Source organism: Hypanus sabinus, chromosome 7, assembly GCF_030144855.1.
Source record: "Hypanus sabinus isolate sHypSab1 chromosome 7, sHypSab1.hap1, whole genome shotgun sequence".
NCBI classification, from domain to species: Eukaryota; Metazoa; Chordata; class Chondrichthyes; order Myliobatiformes; family Dasyatidae; genus Hypanus; species Hypanus sabinus.
This window is the reverse complement of record NC_082712.1, coordinates 92918983-92937938: the sequence shown is the minus strand read 5'-3', so window position 1 is coordinate 92937938 and position 18956 is coordinate 92918983. Positions and strand designations below refer to the sequence as shown.

At 47.5% G+C, this 18956-nt stretch overlaps 1 protein-coding gene across 10 annotated transcripts in view; it reads left to right on the top strand.

Annotated features, from left to right (window-relative positions):
- Nucleotides 1-18956, top strand: part of taf6 (TAF6 RNA polymerase II, TATA box binding protein (TBP)-associated factor) — a 73039-nt gene that overhangs the window by 20603 nt on the left and 33480 nt on the right. For all 10 annotated transcript variants that reach the window (XM_059975206.1, XM_059975205.1, XM_059975204.1 and 7 more), the window contains exons 10-16: nucleotides 1254-1436; nucleotides 2881-2955; nucleotides 5478-5603; nucleotides 7140-7313; nucleotides 7594-7797; nucleotides 10755-10955; nucleotides 11723-11946. In XM_059975206.1, the coding sequence (XP_059831189.1) occupies nucleotides 1254-1436; nucleotides 2881-2955; nucleotides 5478-5603; nucleotides 7140-7313; nucleotides 7594-7797; nucleotides 10755-10955; nucleotides 11723-11946 (1187 nt within the window). The remainder of the gene's footprint in view (nucleotides 1-1253; nucleotides 1437-2880; nucleotides 2956-5477; nucleotides 5604-7139; nucleotides 7314-7593; nucleotides 7798-10754; nucleotides 10956-11722; nucleotides 11947-18956) is intronic.

Genomic DNA, 18956 nt, shown 5'->3' with positions numbered 1-18956 from the left:
ACACACACAAGTCCCCACCGGCCCTGCCGTCACACTGTGAGCTTTATTGACTGATCTCCTGATTTGGTCCTCGAAGCCCCCACCTTCCTGTGGGTGCACAACACTGTCAGTGTCCACTGGTGTGTCTGAGGGTATCTCCCCACACCTGTCTTTTAAACCCACTGAAGGGGTATCAGCCATCCATCAATTCAAAATGATCATGTCCATCAAACTAGGCCACTCCTGCTGTCTCCTTAGGAATGTTAACGAGCAAAGTAACGTCCTTGCAGCGAAAGGTAAACAATCCAGGAAAAAGCCATAATACATAAATCAACTGTGTGTCTCTCTGTCTTATCTGTAGCAGATGTTCCTGCCTCTGTGCTTCATCTCTCTCTCTCTCTCTCTCTCTCTCTCTCTCTCTCTCTCTCTCTCTCTCTCATCAGCAGCATAGCAATAGTTCATAGTTCTCAAGGGGGGGAATGGTTAACTCTTCACCCCATTTCCATCAGGTCTGTTCAGCACTCATAACAAATTCAAAATAAATTGTGGAAAAAATGGGATAACAAGGTTGTGTGTATAGTTTCAGGGACTAATTCTGATAATTACTAATAATTTCTATTCAGTAATAATTCTGCTAATTATTTTGGTCTTTATAAATAATAGCTATAGTTTCTGGTAGGTATGGACTAAAGATGAATAGTAAGGGTGTCAAATGTTATAAGGAGAAAGCAGGAGAATGGGTTTGAGAGGATAATATATCAGTCATTATGGAATGGTGGAGCAGGCTCAATGGGCTGAATGGCCTGATTCTGCTCCTAAATCTTGTGGCCTTAAGGACTTCTGCCTGTGTGAGCCTGATTAAGCAAAGCCATTGACTGTTCAGAAATCTGATGGCAGAGGGGAAGAAGCTGATCCTGGATTGTTGAGTGTGGGTCTTCAGGCTCCTGTGCCTGCTGCCTGATGGTAGCATGAGAAAAGGACATATCTTGGGTGGTGAGAGTCTTTAATGATGGCTGCCTCCTTCTTGAGGCACTGCTCCTGAAGGCGACTCCGGTGATGGGGAGGTTGTATCTGTGATTGACCTGGGTGAGTCCACAACTCTCTGCAACCTCTTGCGACCTTGTGTATTGGAGCCTCCATAACAGGCTGTGATGCAACCAGGCCGCGTGCTCTCCACCGTATGTACATGATTTTCTGTTTACTAAACACTTGTCTTTCCTTCTCCCTCCCGCACTCTCTTCCACATTCGTCTGCCCACCTGCTCCTCCCTCCAGCTGCATGAGCTGATCCCAGCGGTGGTGACGTGCATCGTGAGCCGGCAGCTGTGCCTCCGGCCAGATGTGGACAACCACTGGGCGCTGAGGGATTTCGCCGCCCGTCTCATGGCGCAGATCTGCAAGAACTTCAGCACCACCACCAACAACATCCAGTCCCGCATCACCAAAACCTTCACCAAGGTAAGGGTTACCCCTCTGGCCTTGTGCTTCTCTTTCAGTGTACAGAGTCTAAAATGCAAAATAGAGTTCTTTGTCACGTGCCTCTCAATCCACCTGTAACAGAGAGATGGACACCTTCCTGCTCTGCGTCTGATCCAGATCCTCGGTTCCCTTCATCCGTTCAGTTCTTGAACCAACCAGCAAAACCCTAATCACTACAAAGTTCAAAGTATACGTAGACGAAACCATGTACGATTCATTTTCTTAAGGTCATTTTTAACAACCTAAACAATAGTAACCATGATGGAATCTTTGAACAACCACCAAACTAGAGCATTCAGCTGGAGTGCAGAAGACAGCAAACTATACAAATGCAAAAAGAAGTAACAACAATAATAATAAATATTTTTAATAAATGTATTTCCCAGAGGAAACCCATGTGGTCACAGGGAGAACGTACAAATTCCTTACATTCAACGGCAGGAAATGAACCCAGGTGGCTGGTACTGTAGTACTTTGTGCTAACCGCTACCCTACTATAAATTGTGGTGCAGAGTCAGTGGGCAGAATGGCCTAATTGTGCTCCTGTGTCTTGGGGCATTGTAGCACTCGACACTTCCCAGCGTGAGTGATCAAGGGTTAAAGCTAAATGTAGCTAGTGTGGCACAGGAAGGAGGAGACCATTTGGTCCATCAGGTCCTTGTCAGCTCCTAGCACAGGGAAAATGCAGAATTCAGCCAATCCACCTGCATGTGGTATGGCTGTTGGATGAAACTGGAGCACTGGGGGTAGGAGCGGAGTCATGGTCACAAGGAGAATGTGCAAACTCCACTCATGCTCACACTGACACGCATGCAGACACACACTCGCTCTTCAAACCTGTTGCACTTAACTACTGATATTTTTACACAAGAATCAGATTTATTCTTACTGACTTGTATGACATAAAATGCCTTGTTTTGTGGCAGCAATGAAGTGCGACAACGTAAAGTTACTGCAAATTACACAAATAACTTGTGTGCTAATAGAGGATAATGAGGTAGTGTTCTTGGGTTCGTAAACTGTTCAGAAATCTGTTGGTGGGGGGAAGAAGTTGTTCAGAATCACTAAGTGTGGGTTTTCTCCCCAGTGGCGGTAAAGAGAAGAGTGCATGTGCCAGGTGGTGAGAATCCTTAGTGATGGATGCCGACTTCTTCATCCACTTCCTCTTGAAGATATCCTTGATGGTGTGGAGGTTTTGTGCCCATGTTAGAGGTGGCCGAGTTTACAATTCTCTGCAATTCCTTGTGATCCTGTGTTTTGGAGTCTCCATATAAATATGAAAGAGCTGTTGGTGACAGACATGAGCACCTGGATCCCACAATGCTCTGTGCATGTTGAAACACCTTCACTCTGATCAGTGCAGTCCCTGACCCTACTGGTTCGGCTTTCTCTCTGTAACCTGGCCTTTTCTGTCTCATTTCAGAGCTGGTTGGATGATAAAACTGCCTGGACAACTCGGTATGGCTGCATCGCTGGACTGGCTGAGCTCGGCCATGATGTAAGTGTTCTCTTAAATTCCTACCAGAAATAAAGCTGGCTCAGACCCTGGGGAGTACAACAACACCCAGGTCTTGCCTTGTTCTAAAACACTGGAACATCTCCAAAAGTAGTTCACTGGGTTGCTTACAGAAAGGTGCACACTCTACACTACAATTCAATTGCATGTAATATCAGCAAACATATACTACCTGAAATTCTTACTCTGCGCAGACTTTCTTGAAACAGAAGAAAAACCCCAAAGAATAAATGACAGGAAAAAAAAGAACCCAAAGCTCCCTGCCCAGTCCCATGCACAAGCAACATCAACCCTCACTTATCGTAGTAAAAAGCATCAACACCCCCACCACCCACCACGCAAGCAACAGCAAAGCCCCATAGAGAGACCATGGTCACCGGTCCATCGAAAACTACTGTCACCCCAACAGTTGAACAGTCCTCAGGCTCTCTCTCTCACTAACGTGCTCCTTCTACAGCGTGAGGGGAGACAAAACAGTCGCTGCTCCGATGTTACAGCCTGTAGCGCTGCCTTTATTTCATGTTTCCTTGACTCAAGAATTGGCAGCAAACTCTCTCTCACCATCGAGCGAGAGAGAGCATTCACCCGAGTACAGAGTCCTCAGATAACCGCACTCGTCGTCTCGATGTTCCAACTCCCAGCTTTGCTTCAGTTCACGACACTGGCCAGAAATTGGGTCCACAGGACCGCGATAGGCCGCTCCTGGAGTTACTGAAAACTCAGCCAATCAGCGAGCTCCAAGAAGAGGAATGTGCCGCTGTAGATCAGACTCCGACAGGACACCAGCCACCTTGAAAAAGAAAAATAGGGACACTAGAAGAAGAACTTGAACTGTTTTGCTGATTGGCCAAAGAAGTTGCACTCTTTAGCTTCGCCCTCGCCTCCCAATTGTCTTTTAATTATCTTTGGTTCATCTAATTTATTTAGAGATAAACACAGTAACAGATCCTTTCGGGTTAAGAAACCCATGCCTCCCATCAATTAGCCCTCTTACCTATTTGTCTTTGGGATGTGGGAGGAAACTGGAGCACCAGGAGGAAATCCACACTGTACAAACTCCTTACAGACGGCGGTGGGAACTGAACCTGTGTCATTCGCACTGCAGTAGCGTCACGTTATTGTGTCGCCCCTAGATATTCTTTAATCTCCCCTCTCAGCTTTGTTGAGATTAACAGGAAAGTGATGCCTTTTCACCTGCCTGAAAGTCGTTGATGACGTTGAGATGTCTGTGGAAGAGTGCAGGGAGCATCTGTTGAGGGACACACCAAAGCTTGGTGTAGCTACAGCAAGGGCTCGGTGAGGAAGGAACGCAGCGTAGAGTTCTTCTGCTACGGGAGAGGGAGAGGCCAGGTTGGGCGAGGAAACCCCCTCAATCACTCCAGGGCTCCACAAGTGGCACCAGTGCTATTGATACGTAGGAATGTAATAGGCCATGACTGTGAATATGTAACACTTAACCAACAGGCTGGTATATGTCTAGGGGAAAAGGAGATCCAGCCACTCACCAACCCCACCTCCCGTACACGCAGGTGCTGTGAGAATTAAGTCTATGCCTCGTGCCCGCACACAGTATCAAATTCACACCAGATACCGTTATGAAATACACTTTAAAGAGTTTACTAAAACTAAAAGAGCACTAGACAATACAGTATATATGAAAGAAAAGAAAAAGCAAAAGGCGCCAACTTATCAAAGTTCAGTCAGTTTAGTGCGCATCGTTGGAGCTCAACCATCGAACCATTCGACCCCTCGTCGCTTGCCTCTGACCTCCACGTCTTTGCACCCAGGACCACCCATGGTGGTCAACCAAGCAGTGCAGCGCACGTCCACCTTCCTTGGCGTCTTCCTCCCGACTCTCTCGAAAACCTCCCCCCAAGTTCCCAGCCTCACAAGACAAAATAACATTCCCCATTGGTTAACAAATGAATACAATCCCCATATCAGCAAGTCTTAAGCTAAACAACTGCGAGAGAAACACTTGTCAGACAAAGAAGCATTCCTACTCTTAACAAACCAAAGAAGCCATTTTGAGTCACACATACAAGACATTGTACAACTATAAAGAATGAAAAGGCATTGAAGGTTTAATCTTGCAGATATATATTTTTATAATGAATAAAGTTTATTTGGAAAGTGACCCAAGTACCAGTTTCACTCCCCAATATTTAACTTGTGGGCTCAGGTCCTCACGGTTAACACCAGATTTATTGCCCACCCATAACTGCCTCTTGGAGGAGGTGAGACACCTTGAGGTGCTGTGTTCCTTCTGGTGAGGGTTCTCCTACCATGCTGCCCTCAGGAGTTCCAGCATTTGGACTCGGTGATGGTGAAAGAACAGTGAGGTAGCCCCCAGTCCAGACAGTGTCTGGCTCTGGAGGGGAACCTGTGGGTGGCGGTGTTTCCTTGCAGCCCCGTCCTTCCCGGTGGGAGGGATGTTGATTTTGGGAGGAGTGGCTTGGGTCCAGTCCTCTGCTCTCCAATTAACCAAGTGTCTACTCACACAGGTTATCAAGACGCTGATCATCCAGAGGCTGCCCGTCGAAGGTGAGCGCATTCGCGTGGTGCTAGACGGACCTGTCGTCAGTAACATCGACAGGATAGGAGCTGACCACGTACAGAGTCTGCTGCTGGTGAGTGAGCCCGGGTCATCCGAGCCTGTGGTTAGCAGAAAATCATAGGACTCTGCATTCCCATAACCGAAACTCCACTCCCCCCACCGGCTATCTCTGTTACCACATCCCTCCCTTCCTCCTTCTGACCCCACCCTTCACCCCCTCCATCTCTCTGTGACCCTCCCTTCAATCCCTCCCTCCCTCCCTGTGTGACCCCATCGCCCCTCCTTCCCTCTGTGTACCTCCCTTCACCCCTTCCCTCCCCCTGACCCCGCTTCACCCCCTCACCTCCTTTGTGAGCCTACTTGCCCTCGTTCAGTGATCCTCCCTTCGCCCTCTCCCTCCCTCCCTCTGTGACTCCACTTCACCCTTCCCTATCTCACACTGTGACTCCCTTCACGCTCCTCTCTACCTCAGCCCGTAAGTGACCAGCGCCAACATAGCATGCCCACAATGTTTAGCAGAACCGCACAAGTAAGAAAAGCAAAACAAACCTTTTTCCTTTCTCTCCCCCCATCCACCGCCACACAGTCCTCCAACCCCAAGGCAGACTGCCTCCCAGCCTCTAATGGACTCGCAAGACTTGTAGACGTCAGCTGCAATATTGGAGAGTTCCCCTTCTCTCACCCCCCTTCCTCTTCCCAGTTAACGCTACATTATGGCAAACTCTGTCCTGACCCATCCAGACCTTTGGTTGTTTCAAGGACAGTTCCAGCTTCCCAGCACGTCCACTCTCCAGTCTCCCACACTTTGCTTTTGATGTCACAGAAAAGATATTAGCATGAACAGAAGATTAGCTGACTGGCGGAAGGCAAAGAGTGGGAGTAAAGGGGGTCTCTTCTAGTTGGTTGCCAGTGACGTGGCATTCCACAGGGGTCTGTGCTGGATCTGCTTCTTTTCGTGTTGTATGTCAATGATCTGGATGGTGGAATTGGTGGCTCTGTGGCCAGGTTTGCAGACGATACAGAGATAGGCGGGTAGTTCCTGAGAAAGTAGGAAGTCTGCAGAAGATTAGGAGAATGGGCAAAGAACTGGCAGATGAAATACAGTGTGGGGAAGTATGTGGTCAGGTACTTTGATAGAAGGAATAAACCGAAGGGGTCCATGGATCCCAGGTTGGGAACAGTTGTTGTAGATAATTTTCTAAATGGGGAGTGAATTCAGAAATCGGACGTGCAAAGGAACTTGGGCGTCCTTGTGCACGATTGCTTAAAAGCTAATTTGCAGGTTGCGTCAGTGGCGAGGAAGCCAATTGTGATGTAACACTCATTTCAAGAGGACTAGAATATAAAAGCGAGGATGCAGTGCCGAGGTTTAATAAGACACTGATTGGTCAGAGAACACACATGGAGTATTGTGAGTTGTCCCTGCTCTCATATCTAACAAAAGATGTGCTGGCAAAGTTCAGAGGAGGTTTATGGGAATGATCTCAGGAAGAAAGAGTTAATGTATGAGGAGTGTTCGATGGCTCGAGATCCTTTCCCAGTTCCCTCAAGGAGAGTCACAACTGAACCTGCCCTCACTGTACACCCTCTGAATTGTTTCCTTGTCCAGAAACACTGTGCGCCTGTTGTGGCTAAGGTCCGCTCACCGCCTGACAACCAGGAATCTTACAAGACGGACTACGGGTATCTGGGCCCCATGCTGTGTACTCATGTGGTGAAGGCTCGCGCGCAGGCGGCTATGCAGGCACAGCAAGTGAACAGGACCACGCTGACCATCACACAGGTAAGGTGAAACAGCTGCAGGTAGGGATGATGCCATGCTTTGAACTTGACCAGTCAGTCAGTGAGTGAGTGTGTGTGTCTGTGTCTGTTTGTTTCCTGAATGCCCGTGCAGAAGAAGGCATCATCAAACCACTTCTGTAGACAAAGTTTGCCAAGAACAATCATGATCATGAGACCATGATCAGTGACGTCTTACAACACGGCACATGATGATAGTGAACCTCTGTAACTGTGTTCGGTGCCTCAGGTGGGGGAACTTTAATCGTGTCCTTGTGTTGCAGCCCCGGCCCACCCTCACGATCTCGCAAGCTCCACAGACGACCCAGACATCGCGCTCACCCAGCATCATCAAGGTGCCAAGCTCCATCACGCTGCCCATGCAGACCCTAGTGTCTGCCCGCCCGTCAACCCCCACCCAGCCTTCACCGCCCCCTACCAAGTTCATCATGATGTCTTCGGCCTCCGGCTCGTCCACCACACAACAGGTGAGTGTCTCGCCCAGGGGAGATGGGGGGACAGGGTTTGATTCTGAACCCCATAGTAATCCTCACATATTCCAAAGACGTACAGGTTTGTGGTCACATAGAGTCATAGAAATATACAGCACAGAAACAAGCCTATCTGGTCCATGCCTAACTCATTTAAACTTCCTACTCCCATTGACCTACATCAGGCCCATAGCCCTCCATACCCCTCCCATCCATGTACCTATCCAAACTTTGCTTGAATGTTGAAATCAAGCTCCGGTGCTGGCAGCTTGTTCCACACTCACAACCCTCTGAGTGAAGAAGTTTCCCTTCGTGTTCCCCTTCAAACTTTTCAGCTTTTACCCTTAACCCATGATGTCGTCTCGTAGTCCCACCCAGCCTCAGTGGGAAAAGCCTGCTTGCATTTACCCTATCTATTCTCCTCATAATTTTGTATTCCTCTATCAAATCTTCCCTCAATTTTCTAAGGATTAAAGTCCTAACCATTTCAGCCTTTCCTCATAACTCAGGTCAAGTCCTGGCAGCATTCTTGTAAATTTTCAGTCGTATTTCAATCTTTCCTGTAGGTAGGTAACTAAAACTGTACCAATTCTCCAAATCAGGCCTCAGCAATGTCTTGTGCCACTTCAGCATGAGTGTAATTGGGTGGTGTGGGCTCGTTGGGCCAGAAGGACCTGCTACCGTGTTGTGACTCTAAAATAAACAAAATAATAAAATGAACACTAAGTAGATAGCTGAGCTGAGTGTAGCGTTAGTACATTGCTATTACTGGGGTTCAATTCCCACTGCTGTTGGTAAGGAGTATGTACATTCTCATTGGGCTGGAAGGCCAGTTATTGTATCTGTAAATAAGAATAACTGATCATTAAGAGCATTGCTATGAAGTGTCCAGGTCCCGTGCCGGCTCAGACTGGGTGTACAGCTTGTCTTGGTTTACCAGAGGCACTGCACCTTTGGCTTCCTCCAGTAGATAATCTGGATTTTGGGAGGGTGGAAGCTCTTTTAAGAATCAACCTACAACTACAAGCCTGATTCTGTGGTGAAAAGCAGCTCCCCCCACTCAGAGGAAGGTGATCAGAGGTGTTTCTGTGGTCCCAAGGGTGCTGGACCCGAGGGCTTTAACCTGTTCTGGGGAGTGGGATGCTTCATGGCCAGCTCTCCCCAAGAAGGTCCATGGATTTTGGTTAATCTCTGTTTGCTGGAGGGACGGATTTATCCAATAAGGATGGTTTGAATGTGTAGAATTACCTGTTCCTCATTTTCATACTAAAAGCAGACAGGAAGGTTGTATATAACAGTACCAGTGACCCAGGTTCAACTACGCCTCTGCCTGTAAGGAGTTTGTACATTCTCCCCGTGACCGCATAGGTTTCTTCTGGATGTTCTGGTTTCCTCAGACATCCTGAAGTTGCATTGGTTAGTAGGTGAATTGGGCTCCTTGGGCCAGAAAGAACTGTTACTGTGTTGTATCTGTAAATAAAAAACAAACAAATAAATAAATAGATTTGTGAGCCAAATGGTCTGTTATTTTCCCCTGACCACCACCAACCCCCCTCCCCACCCCACCACCCCCCACCTTCACAATTTAAACCCTTCACCATTCCCCCCCTTCCCCCCCATACAATCCCCTGATTTAACCCGAGCCTAATCACAAGACAATTTGCATTGACTTATCTTTGGACTGTGGGAGGAAACCCACAATGGTCATGGGACGAACGTACAAACTCCTGACAGGCAGCGGTAAGAATGTTCCTGTGCTGTACTGTTCTGCAAATATAGGTCAGACTTTTGAACTTCTAATATTTTTACTGGAGCTCAATCATGTGTCTGGGCTTTCGACCGAGGGATGGTGGTAACTCAGGTATGGCTGTGGAAGCTGCTAATCCAGGACTTGGACTAACGATGCAGACTTGAATCCATTTGGTGAGGCATTCCTGCAATAGAGGCAGTGAGGGGAAACTGGAAATCATCCAGTTCTGATCTTTCAGGAAAGGGTATCTGCTTTCCTGAATGTATATGACTCCCAGCCACTGTTCCCTCTAATCTTTAGTAGTCCGTGTGCACAAAAATCTTATGTTGTGCAAACGTAAGATTTTCCTGTGGCAAAAGTATGTGCGCACTGAATGCACACGTGGCACAGTTAATGTAGGTTTACAAAATATTTGACATAAAACTGCACAGAATAACAACAAAATAACATATATAAGTCACTCAGTTATTTTTTCTCTCTTCTGTCTTTGGCATTTACCCATTCTTTGTAAACTATCTAGACTAATAGAACTTCCATCCAATTGATAGCTTCTAATTCTCATTAACATATTCAAATGACATTCACCTAAACGGTTTCTCAGCTTGTTTTTCAGTTGATTTATTAGGCTAAAACCTCGCTCACTGTCTGCACTAGAAGCAAGAAAGATAACTCCATTTACCGAATAAATAAATAAATATCTCTCGTAGCTGAACGTTCACGACCTCATGAGCTTTCGGTGTAGCAGTTTCTACTATTTTGTTAAGCCATTCAACTTTAAACAAGTCTGCAGTTCTTTTGCGCTTCACGCCCTTCGCTTCTTTTGAATTCGACATAGTGAATCAATACTTTTTTCAATAAAAGCTTAGTAAATTATCTACAGGATTTGAAACAGATCTTTGTAAACTTTACAATATGATCACTGTCCGCCAAGGATGGCTGCAGTCGTGATGCAGCTGTACAAACCAGAACAGGAAAGGTGAAGTGATGTGCATTGTGGTATTTGAAAAACCAACTAACTAGTTAACAGAAACATTTAGCTAAAAAATTATTTTTAATAGGGCTCAGCTTATGCACACAAGCACAGCTTAGAGGGAACATAGCTCCCAGTCCCCAGAGTGCTCACTGTCCCTAGGGGGAGAGACTCTGCGTGTGAGTAATGTTGATGCAGGAGACTACAATTAACCCTCCTGTTTGTGTACTGCAGCCCAGACCCTTGCTGACTGTCCCCCAGAGCCCGCAGTCATCGCAGCCCTCCACCTCCCCCAGTATCTTCAAGGTGCCTAGCTCCATCACGCTGCCGATGCAGACGCTCCTGACTCGGCCGTCCACACCAACGCAGTCGTCACCATCTCCGACCAACTACATCGTGATGTCCTCGAGCTCTGGTAGCTCCAGCACGCAGCAGGTGAGCGGAACTGGCCGGGGGAGAGGTGTCGGTACCTGCGGGAGGATCAGGTGCTTGTGGAGAAATGCCTCCCGTATGCTCTCACCCCACTCAGAAATGATCCTCCCATTCCAATAGCTGACCCACACCCCACCACCTGACTAAAACAAGACAAACAGGAGAGCCCTATTGAAGCACCAAACACAAAACGCTGGAGGAACGCAGTAGTATCTATGGAGGGAAATGAACAGTCAGCCGTTAAGGCTGAGTCCTGCTGAAGGATCTCAGCCCAGATCCTGACAGTTTATTTCGCTCAATAGATTGATTTTATTTATTGAGAGACGCATCACAGTAATAAGCCCTACCAGTCCAACGTGCCTGTCCCATTATTCCCAATTACACCCATGTGACCTACTGACCCTTTGGACTGTGGGAAGAAGCCAAAGCTCCGACATGGTCACAGCAGAACAGAAAATTTCCTGACGGCGGCAGAATTGAACCCAGGTCGCTGGAACTGTAATAGCATTAGGCTCACCGTTACGCTACCCTGATCTTTCCTGACTTCACCCAGCATCTGTTTCCAAAATCTGCAGTATCTCTTCTGGAACTAGAAGCTCTCAGCCTTCTCGTTCTCAGGGTTGCTGGTGTAGACAGGCCCACGTGTACTGCCTACTCCTTTGTACAGTCAGTAACCAGCTCTAATGTATTGCTGACTTTGAGGGAAATGGTTGTAGTTGATTGTTTTCAAACCTTCCTCTTGTCTTCCCTTGCCCCTGCTCCCTACCCAGGTGATAACGCTGAGGACGACATCCTGTGGGAGCGGCAACACGTCCCCCGTCACCACCTCCATGCCCAGCGTGCAGCCAATTGTCAAGCTGGTCTCCACCTCCCAGACCGCGCCCAGCAACACCGTGACGGGCAACACACAGAAGTACATCGTGGTCTCCCTCCCCTCGGTATCGGACAGCAAGACGCCGAGCAGCGGCAACTCTCTACAGCAGCACTCCCCCAAGTGAGCCCTTCCCATGTTTGTTTTTGGCTCTTTCAACTTCACCCCGCCCCCACCCCACCCCACCCCATTCCAGGAGAAGGTTGGGGTGAGGTTTGCAGTGAAGAGAGGGAGGAACCCAGCAAAAATGTACTTGGCGACCAGGCCTGGCAGGATGCGGCCAGCTTGTGGGACTGGGCACGGCTTAGTGGCAGCCGAGAGAGACTCTGGAGAGGCAGAGCCACAGGAGGGGACTGCCTGTGCGTGCTTTATGTGTGTTTGTTGGGCGGGGGGGTATAAAGGGAAGGGAAGATGTACAGCCCCCCCAAGGGTTGGGGGGGTGGGGAGACCAGTCTCGGAAGTGTTTCCAGGATATCTGATAGCTGAGCGGGTCAGTGGCAGCCAAACGCTGGCGATGCTGTCTTCTGGTAGCACAGCACCCGTGTAAATACTGAGGTAGCAGGGTACAAGGTGGACAGGAAAGCATACACACCTTTCCTTGGGTGACACGACTGTATCCCAGCGTTTTTAGAATAAAAATAAAGTTTCATATCCTTTCTCTTTATTTCAACATATTTGTACTGCACCCCCACTGTGCTCTGTACCACCAGGTGGTGTCATCTACAAATTTACTAACCACAGTCACCCCACTCTTCAGTAGACATGCCAGACAACTGAGGCTCCAGCTCTGATCCCTGTCCTAACGTTTGACAGCATTACAGCCTCTCACTGTAACTTGGGGATCCTGGAGCAAGGCACACGATGCTGGAGGAAACAGGCAGGTCAGGCGGCAGCTGCGGAGTCCTAGAACACTACAGCACAGAAACAGGCCCTTTGGCCCATGCAGTCATCGACAAGCCATTCATACTGCCTCCTCCCATCTGTCTACAATAGGACCATAGCCCTTCATATCCCTACCATTCTGCTGCTTATCCAAATTTGAGCATTGAAATTGAGCTCACATGAACCACTTGTGCTGCCACCTCAATCCACACTCTCAGTGAAGAAGTTTCCCCTCGTGCTCCCCTTAAACTGGATACTTTATTGTCACCAAACAATTGATACTAGAGTGTACAATCATCACAGCGATATTTGATTTTGCGTTTCGCACTCCCTGAAGTATAAATCCAAGGGAAAGTAAGGTAGTGCAAGTCAGGTCCAGATATTCGGAAGGTACAGCCCAGATCCGGGTCAGGATCTGTTCAGCAGTCTTATCACAGTTGGAAAGGAGCTGTTCCCAAATCTGGCCGTACAAATCTTCAAGCTCCTGAACCTTCTCCCAGAGGGAAGAGGGACAAAAAGTGTGTTGGCTGGGTGGATTGTGTCCTTGATTATCCTGGCAGCACAGCTCCGACAGCTTGTGGTGTAAAGTGAGTCCAAGAATGGAAGATTGGTTAGTGTGATGTGCTGGGCTGTGTTCACGATCTTCTGCAGCTTCTTCCGGTCTTGGGACAGGATAACTTCCACACCAGGTTGTGATGCACCCTAGAAGAATGCTTTCTACGGTGCACCTATAAAAATTAGTGAGGGTTTTAGGGGACAGGCCGAATTTATAAGGTAAGTATTTAAATACGATAAGGTCTTTTAAGAGACTTTTGGATATGTACACGGAGTTTAGAAAAATAGAGGGCTATGGGTATCCCTAGTAATTTCTAAGGTAGGGACATGTTCAGCACAACATTGTGGGCTGAAGGCCCTGTAAGTTTTCTATGTTTCTGTGCTCGTCACCATTCACTCTTAACCCATGACCTCTAGTTCTAGTTTCACCCAACCTCAGTGGAAAAGCCTGCTTGTACTTGCCCTATCTATACCGCTCATAATTTTGTATACCTCTATCAAATCTCCTCTCAATCTTGAACGTTCCAAGGAATAAAGTCCTAACCTATTCAATTTTTCCATATAACTGGGGTACTCCAGACGCGGCAACATCCTTGTAAATTTTCTCTGTATGCTTTCCACCTGTAGGTAGGTGACCAAGACTGCACACAATACTTCAGATTAGGCCTCACTAATGTTTTATACATCAACATAACATATGGAGTATGTATTCCATACTTTGATTTGTGAAGGCCAATGTGCGAAGAACAAACCTATCGAACTGTGACACCACTTTCAATGAATTATGGGCCTGCATTCCTAGATTCCTCAGTTTTACCACACTCCTCAGTGCCCTACCGAAGTTGATCCTACTGATGTGCAATAGCTCGCACTTATCTTCATTAAGTTCCAAGCAGATGGTACAGAAAAGATTCAAAAGGATGTTACTGGGACTGGAGAGCACGAGTTGTAAGGAGAGACTGGGTAGGTTTCCCTAGAGTGTAGGATCTTAGATAAGGTAAGTCTTCTCCCCCCCCCCCCCCCCCACCAGGGTAGGGGAACTTAAAAACTACAGGCTTTAGGTTTAAGGTGAAATAAAGATTTAAAAGGGATCCGAGGGGCAACTTATTTCATGTAGTAGGTGCTGGATATTTGGAACATTCTGCCAGAGGAAGTGGTAGAGGCAGGTACAGACACTTTGGCTCGTCCGTCCATTTCTTTTCACAGATGCTGCCTGACCCACTGAGTTCCTCAAGCACTTTTCTTTGCCTTACTCCAACATCTGCAGAATCTCCTGTGTCTTCCTGGGAGAACTTTGTTGGTAAGGTTGTTTACTAAGTGTTGCTTTGGATTTCCAGCATCTGCAGATTTCCTCCTGTTTATGATTTGCTGCTCCACTGCATAGTCTCTTCGAGGGATGCCTACCCTGAAGAAGTTTAAATCTTCCCTTCAAACGGAGTTCAGTGAAACACTATCTCACTACTCCCACTCTGTGACCTCTGCTGCCCTCCAACCCTTCAACCATGTACTCCCCCAGACCCGCTGCCACAGCCGTGTATCCCTCCTGGGAGCTTGTCTTCACCGCCATCTTGTGCCACATGGCTTCCAGGTCCATTTTGAGGCTTTTACCAATCAATTTCCGAGCTCTTTACTTCACACCCTCCTCCTCTCCCAGTTTCACCTATCACCTGCAGCCTTGCACTTCTTCCTCCTCCTCTTCTCACCCCCACCCCGCACCTTATTCTGACTCTTTCCCCCTCCTCGAAACATCAACTGCTTATTCTCTTCCATAGATGCTGCCTGACCAGCTGAGTTCCTCCAGCAATTTGTGAGTGTTACTGTATAACATGGATGCCTTAATGTAGTTTAATCCTTTCCAGCAACCACCAACCACAACTCAGGTACACTTTGCAAGAATGATAAACAGACATATAAGTAACAGCTTCTTATATAAGTAACCGGTAATGTTGCAGCTGTATAGGACCCTGGTCAGACCCCACTTGGAGTACTATGTTCAGTTCTGGTCACCTCACTACAGGAAGGATGTGGAAACCGTAGAAAGGGTGCAGAGGAGATTTACAAGGATGTTGCCTGGATTGGGGAACGTACCTTATGAGAATAGGTTGTGTGAATTCGGCCTTTCTCCTTGGAACGACAGGGGATGAAAATACAAGATAATGAGAGGCATTGATCATGTGGATAGTCGGGCTTTTCCCCGGGGCTGAAACGGCTGGCACAAGAGGGCATATTTTAAGGTGCTTGGAAGTAGGTACAGAGGAGATGTCAGGGTAAGTTGTTTATGCAGAGTGGTGAGTGCGTGGAATGGGCTGCCAGCAACGGTGGTAGAGGCAGAAACGATAGGGTCTTTTCAGAGACTCCTGGATGGCTACGTGGAGCTCAGAAAAACAGAGGGCTATGGGTGAAGCTTAGGTAGCTCAAAGGTAAGGACATGCTCAGCACAGCTTTGTGGGCTGAAGGGCCTGTATTGTGCTGTATGTTTTCTACATTTCTATGTTTCTGGAGCCATACAGCGCAGAAACAGCCCCTTTGGCCCAACTTGTCTGTGCTGACCAAGTTCTCTAGCTGAACTACCATTTGACACATATCCCTCCAAACCTTTCCTACCCATATACCTGTCCAAATGTCTTTTCAACATTGTAATTATACCTGCCTGTATCCTTGATAAGCAACTAAAATAAGCCATAAAGGAGGAAGAGATGAAGTATGAAGGTAAGCTAGCCAATAATATCAAAGGGGATACTAAAATTTTTTATCAGATACGTAAAAGAGAGGTGAGAGTAGATATTGTATAGCTGGAAAATCAGACAACCTGGGTAAATATCTTGCATCAGTCTTACTGTGAAGGACTAGTAGTATGCCAGAAGTTTGAGAGTGTCAGAGTGCAGAAGTGAATGCAGTTGCTATTACTAAGTACTATGTAAGTATGACCTCACATTGGAGAGGGTTCAGAGGAGGTTTGTGAGATTGATTCTGAGAAGAAAGGGTATGAGGAGTGTTTGATAGCTCAGCCTGCACTCGCTGGAATTTAGAACGGTGGAGAGGATGTTTCCTGTGGTGAGGGAGTCGAGGACCAAAGGGTACAGCCGCAAAATAGATGTCCATTTAGAACAGAAATGAGGAGCTATTCCTTTAGCCAGAGGCTGGTAAATCTGTGGAATTCATTGCTGCAGGCAGCTGTGGAGATCAAGACATTGGATATATTTAAGGCAGAGTTTGATAAGTTCTTAATTGGTCAGGACAAGAAAGGTTCTTGGGAAGTAGGAGACTGGGGTTGAGAGGGAAGTGGATCAGCCATGATGAAATGGTGGAGCAGACTCAAAGGAGCCGAATTAAGCTATTGGACCCAATGTCTTGACTTGTTTAGCTATGTTCATTTACCTTTACACCTTTGAGGTGCTATGTATTTATACCCCAGGTCTTTCCATCCTACAACTCTCTCCAAGGTCATACCATTTGCTGTATATCTTGTCTCGATAAAATATAAAATTATAAAATGCATCACCAGTGGTGGACCAGTCAGTTTGCTGAGAGAACGAGCTTTGCACAGGTCGGAGAGAAGAGTTTAAAAAGGAGCATTTTGTGGGGCTCGGCACATTAGCGATGGACCAGTCGATTCACGATTCATTAGCAGGAGCAAATAAAAGTAAAGCGGGGTCAAAGCGGAGTGGCCTTTGTGTGAGTGGACCAATGAGGGAGTGGGAACTTGAGGCTTTGGTGGAGAGGCACAGGTAAGGCTGTTGAGGTAGTTGAATAAAAAGTCACTAAGTTACAGCTAATAATAAAGGGATGATGCAGGATCAGGTGATGTGCTGTAGCTGCAACTCATTGTGGTTTCTGGTGACCACATCTGCAGCAAGTGTTGGCTGCTCAAGGAACTCAGGATCAAAGCTGATGAACTGGAATCTGAGCTTCAAACACATCAGGGAGGGGCAGAGTTACCTGAATTCTCTGCTTCAGGGGTAGTCACACCCGTTAGATTAGCTGCCTCATATTCCGTCTGTGGTCAGGGACTGCGAGTGAAGCAGGTAGTGGGATACAAGAGACAGTGCTGGAGGAGCCTCAGCCCTTGAGCTTGTCCAACAGGTTTGAGATTCTTGCTCCCTGTGTGGATGAGGGTGGGGGCTGCAGGAAGGATGAGCAACCATAGTTCAAGGAACCATTCAAGAGGGGGGAGAGAAGAGAAATGTTGTGGTAATTGGGGATAGTATAGTCAGGGGAATAGACAGCGTTCTGTCACGAGGATAGAGGGCCCTGAAGAGTGTGTTGCCCACGTTCGGGACATCTTATCTGACCTGCGGAGGAATTTGCAGTGGGAGGGGAAAAATCCAGTTGTGGTCCATGTGGGTACCAATGACATGGGTAGAAGAAGGTTCTGCTGGGAGTATTTGAGCAGCTAGGGACTAAATTAAAAATCAGAACCAAAAAGGTAATGATCTCTGGATTAACACACACGAAAAATGCTGGAGGAACTCTGCTGGCCAGGCAACATCAATGGAAAGACGTACAGCCAACATTTCGGCCGAAACCCTTCAGCAGAACTGGAGGAAAAAAGCTGAGGAGTAGATTTAAAAGTTTGGTGGGTGAATAGAGAATTACCAAGTGAAACCTGGAGGGGGAGGGATGAAGTAAAGAGCTGGGTAGTTGATTGGTGAAAGAGACGGGAGGCCATGGAAGAAAGAAAAAAGGGGGAAGGAACACCGGAGGGAGGTGATGGTGGGCAAGGAGATGAGGTGAGAGAGGGAAAAGGAGATGGGAAATTGAGAAGGGCGGGGTTGGGGGTATCACAGGGAGTTTGAAAAATCGATGTTCGTGCCAGCAGGTTGGAGTCTACCCAAACGGAATATGAGGTGGTGTTCTTACCACAACAATGGAGGAGGCCATGGAAGGACATATCGGAATGGGAATGGAAAGTGGAATTAAAATGGGTGGCCATTGGGAGACCCTGCTTGTTCTGGCAGACGAGCATAGATACTCAGCAAGGTAGTCTTCCAGTCTACGTCCGGTCTCACCGATGTACAGGAGACTGCACCGGGAGCACAAAACACAGTAAATGACCCTAACGGGGAGAGAGGTGCTTGGTGGTGGGATCCCATTGGAGGTGGCGGAAGTTTCGGAGAATTATGTGCTGGACCCAGAGGCTGGTGGGGTGGTAGATGAGGACAAGAAGTACCCTATCCCTGATAAGGTGGCAGAATGTTGGGGTAAGAGCAGATATGCGTGAAATGGAAGAGACATGATTGAAAGCAGTGTTGATGGTGGAGGAAGGGAAGCCCCTTTGAAAAAGGGGGACATTGCCTTCATTCTAGAATGGAAAGCCTCATTCTGAGAGCAGATGCAGTGTTGACGGAGGAATTGAGAGAAGGGGATGGTGTTTTTGTGAGTAGTAGGTTGGGACGAGGTATAGTCTAGGTAGGGTGTGGGTTTGTAATAGACATCGGTGAATAAGCTGTCTCCGGAGATAGAGACAGATTGAGAAAAGGAAGGGAAGTGTTGGAAACTGATCAGGTGAATTTGAGGGCAGGGTGGATGTTGGAGGTAAAGTGGATGAAATTGTCGAGTTCAGTACGGGTGCAGGAAGCAGCACCAATGCAGTCGTCGATGTAGTGTAGGAAAAGTGCGGGACAGTCACCAGTGTAGGCTTGGAACATGGACTATTCCATGTAGCCAATAAACAGGCAGCCATAGCTGGGACCCAT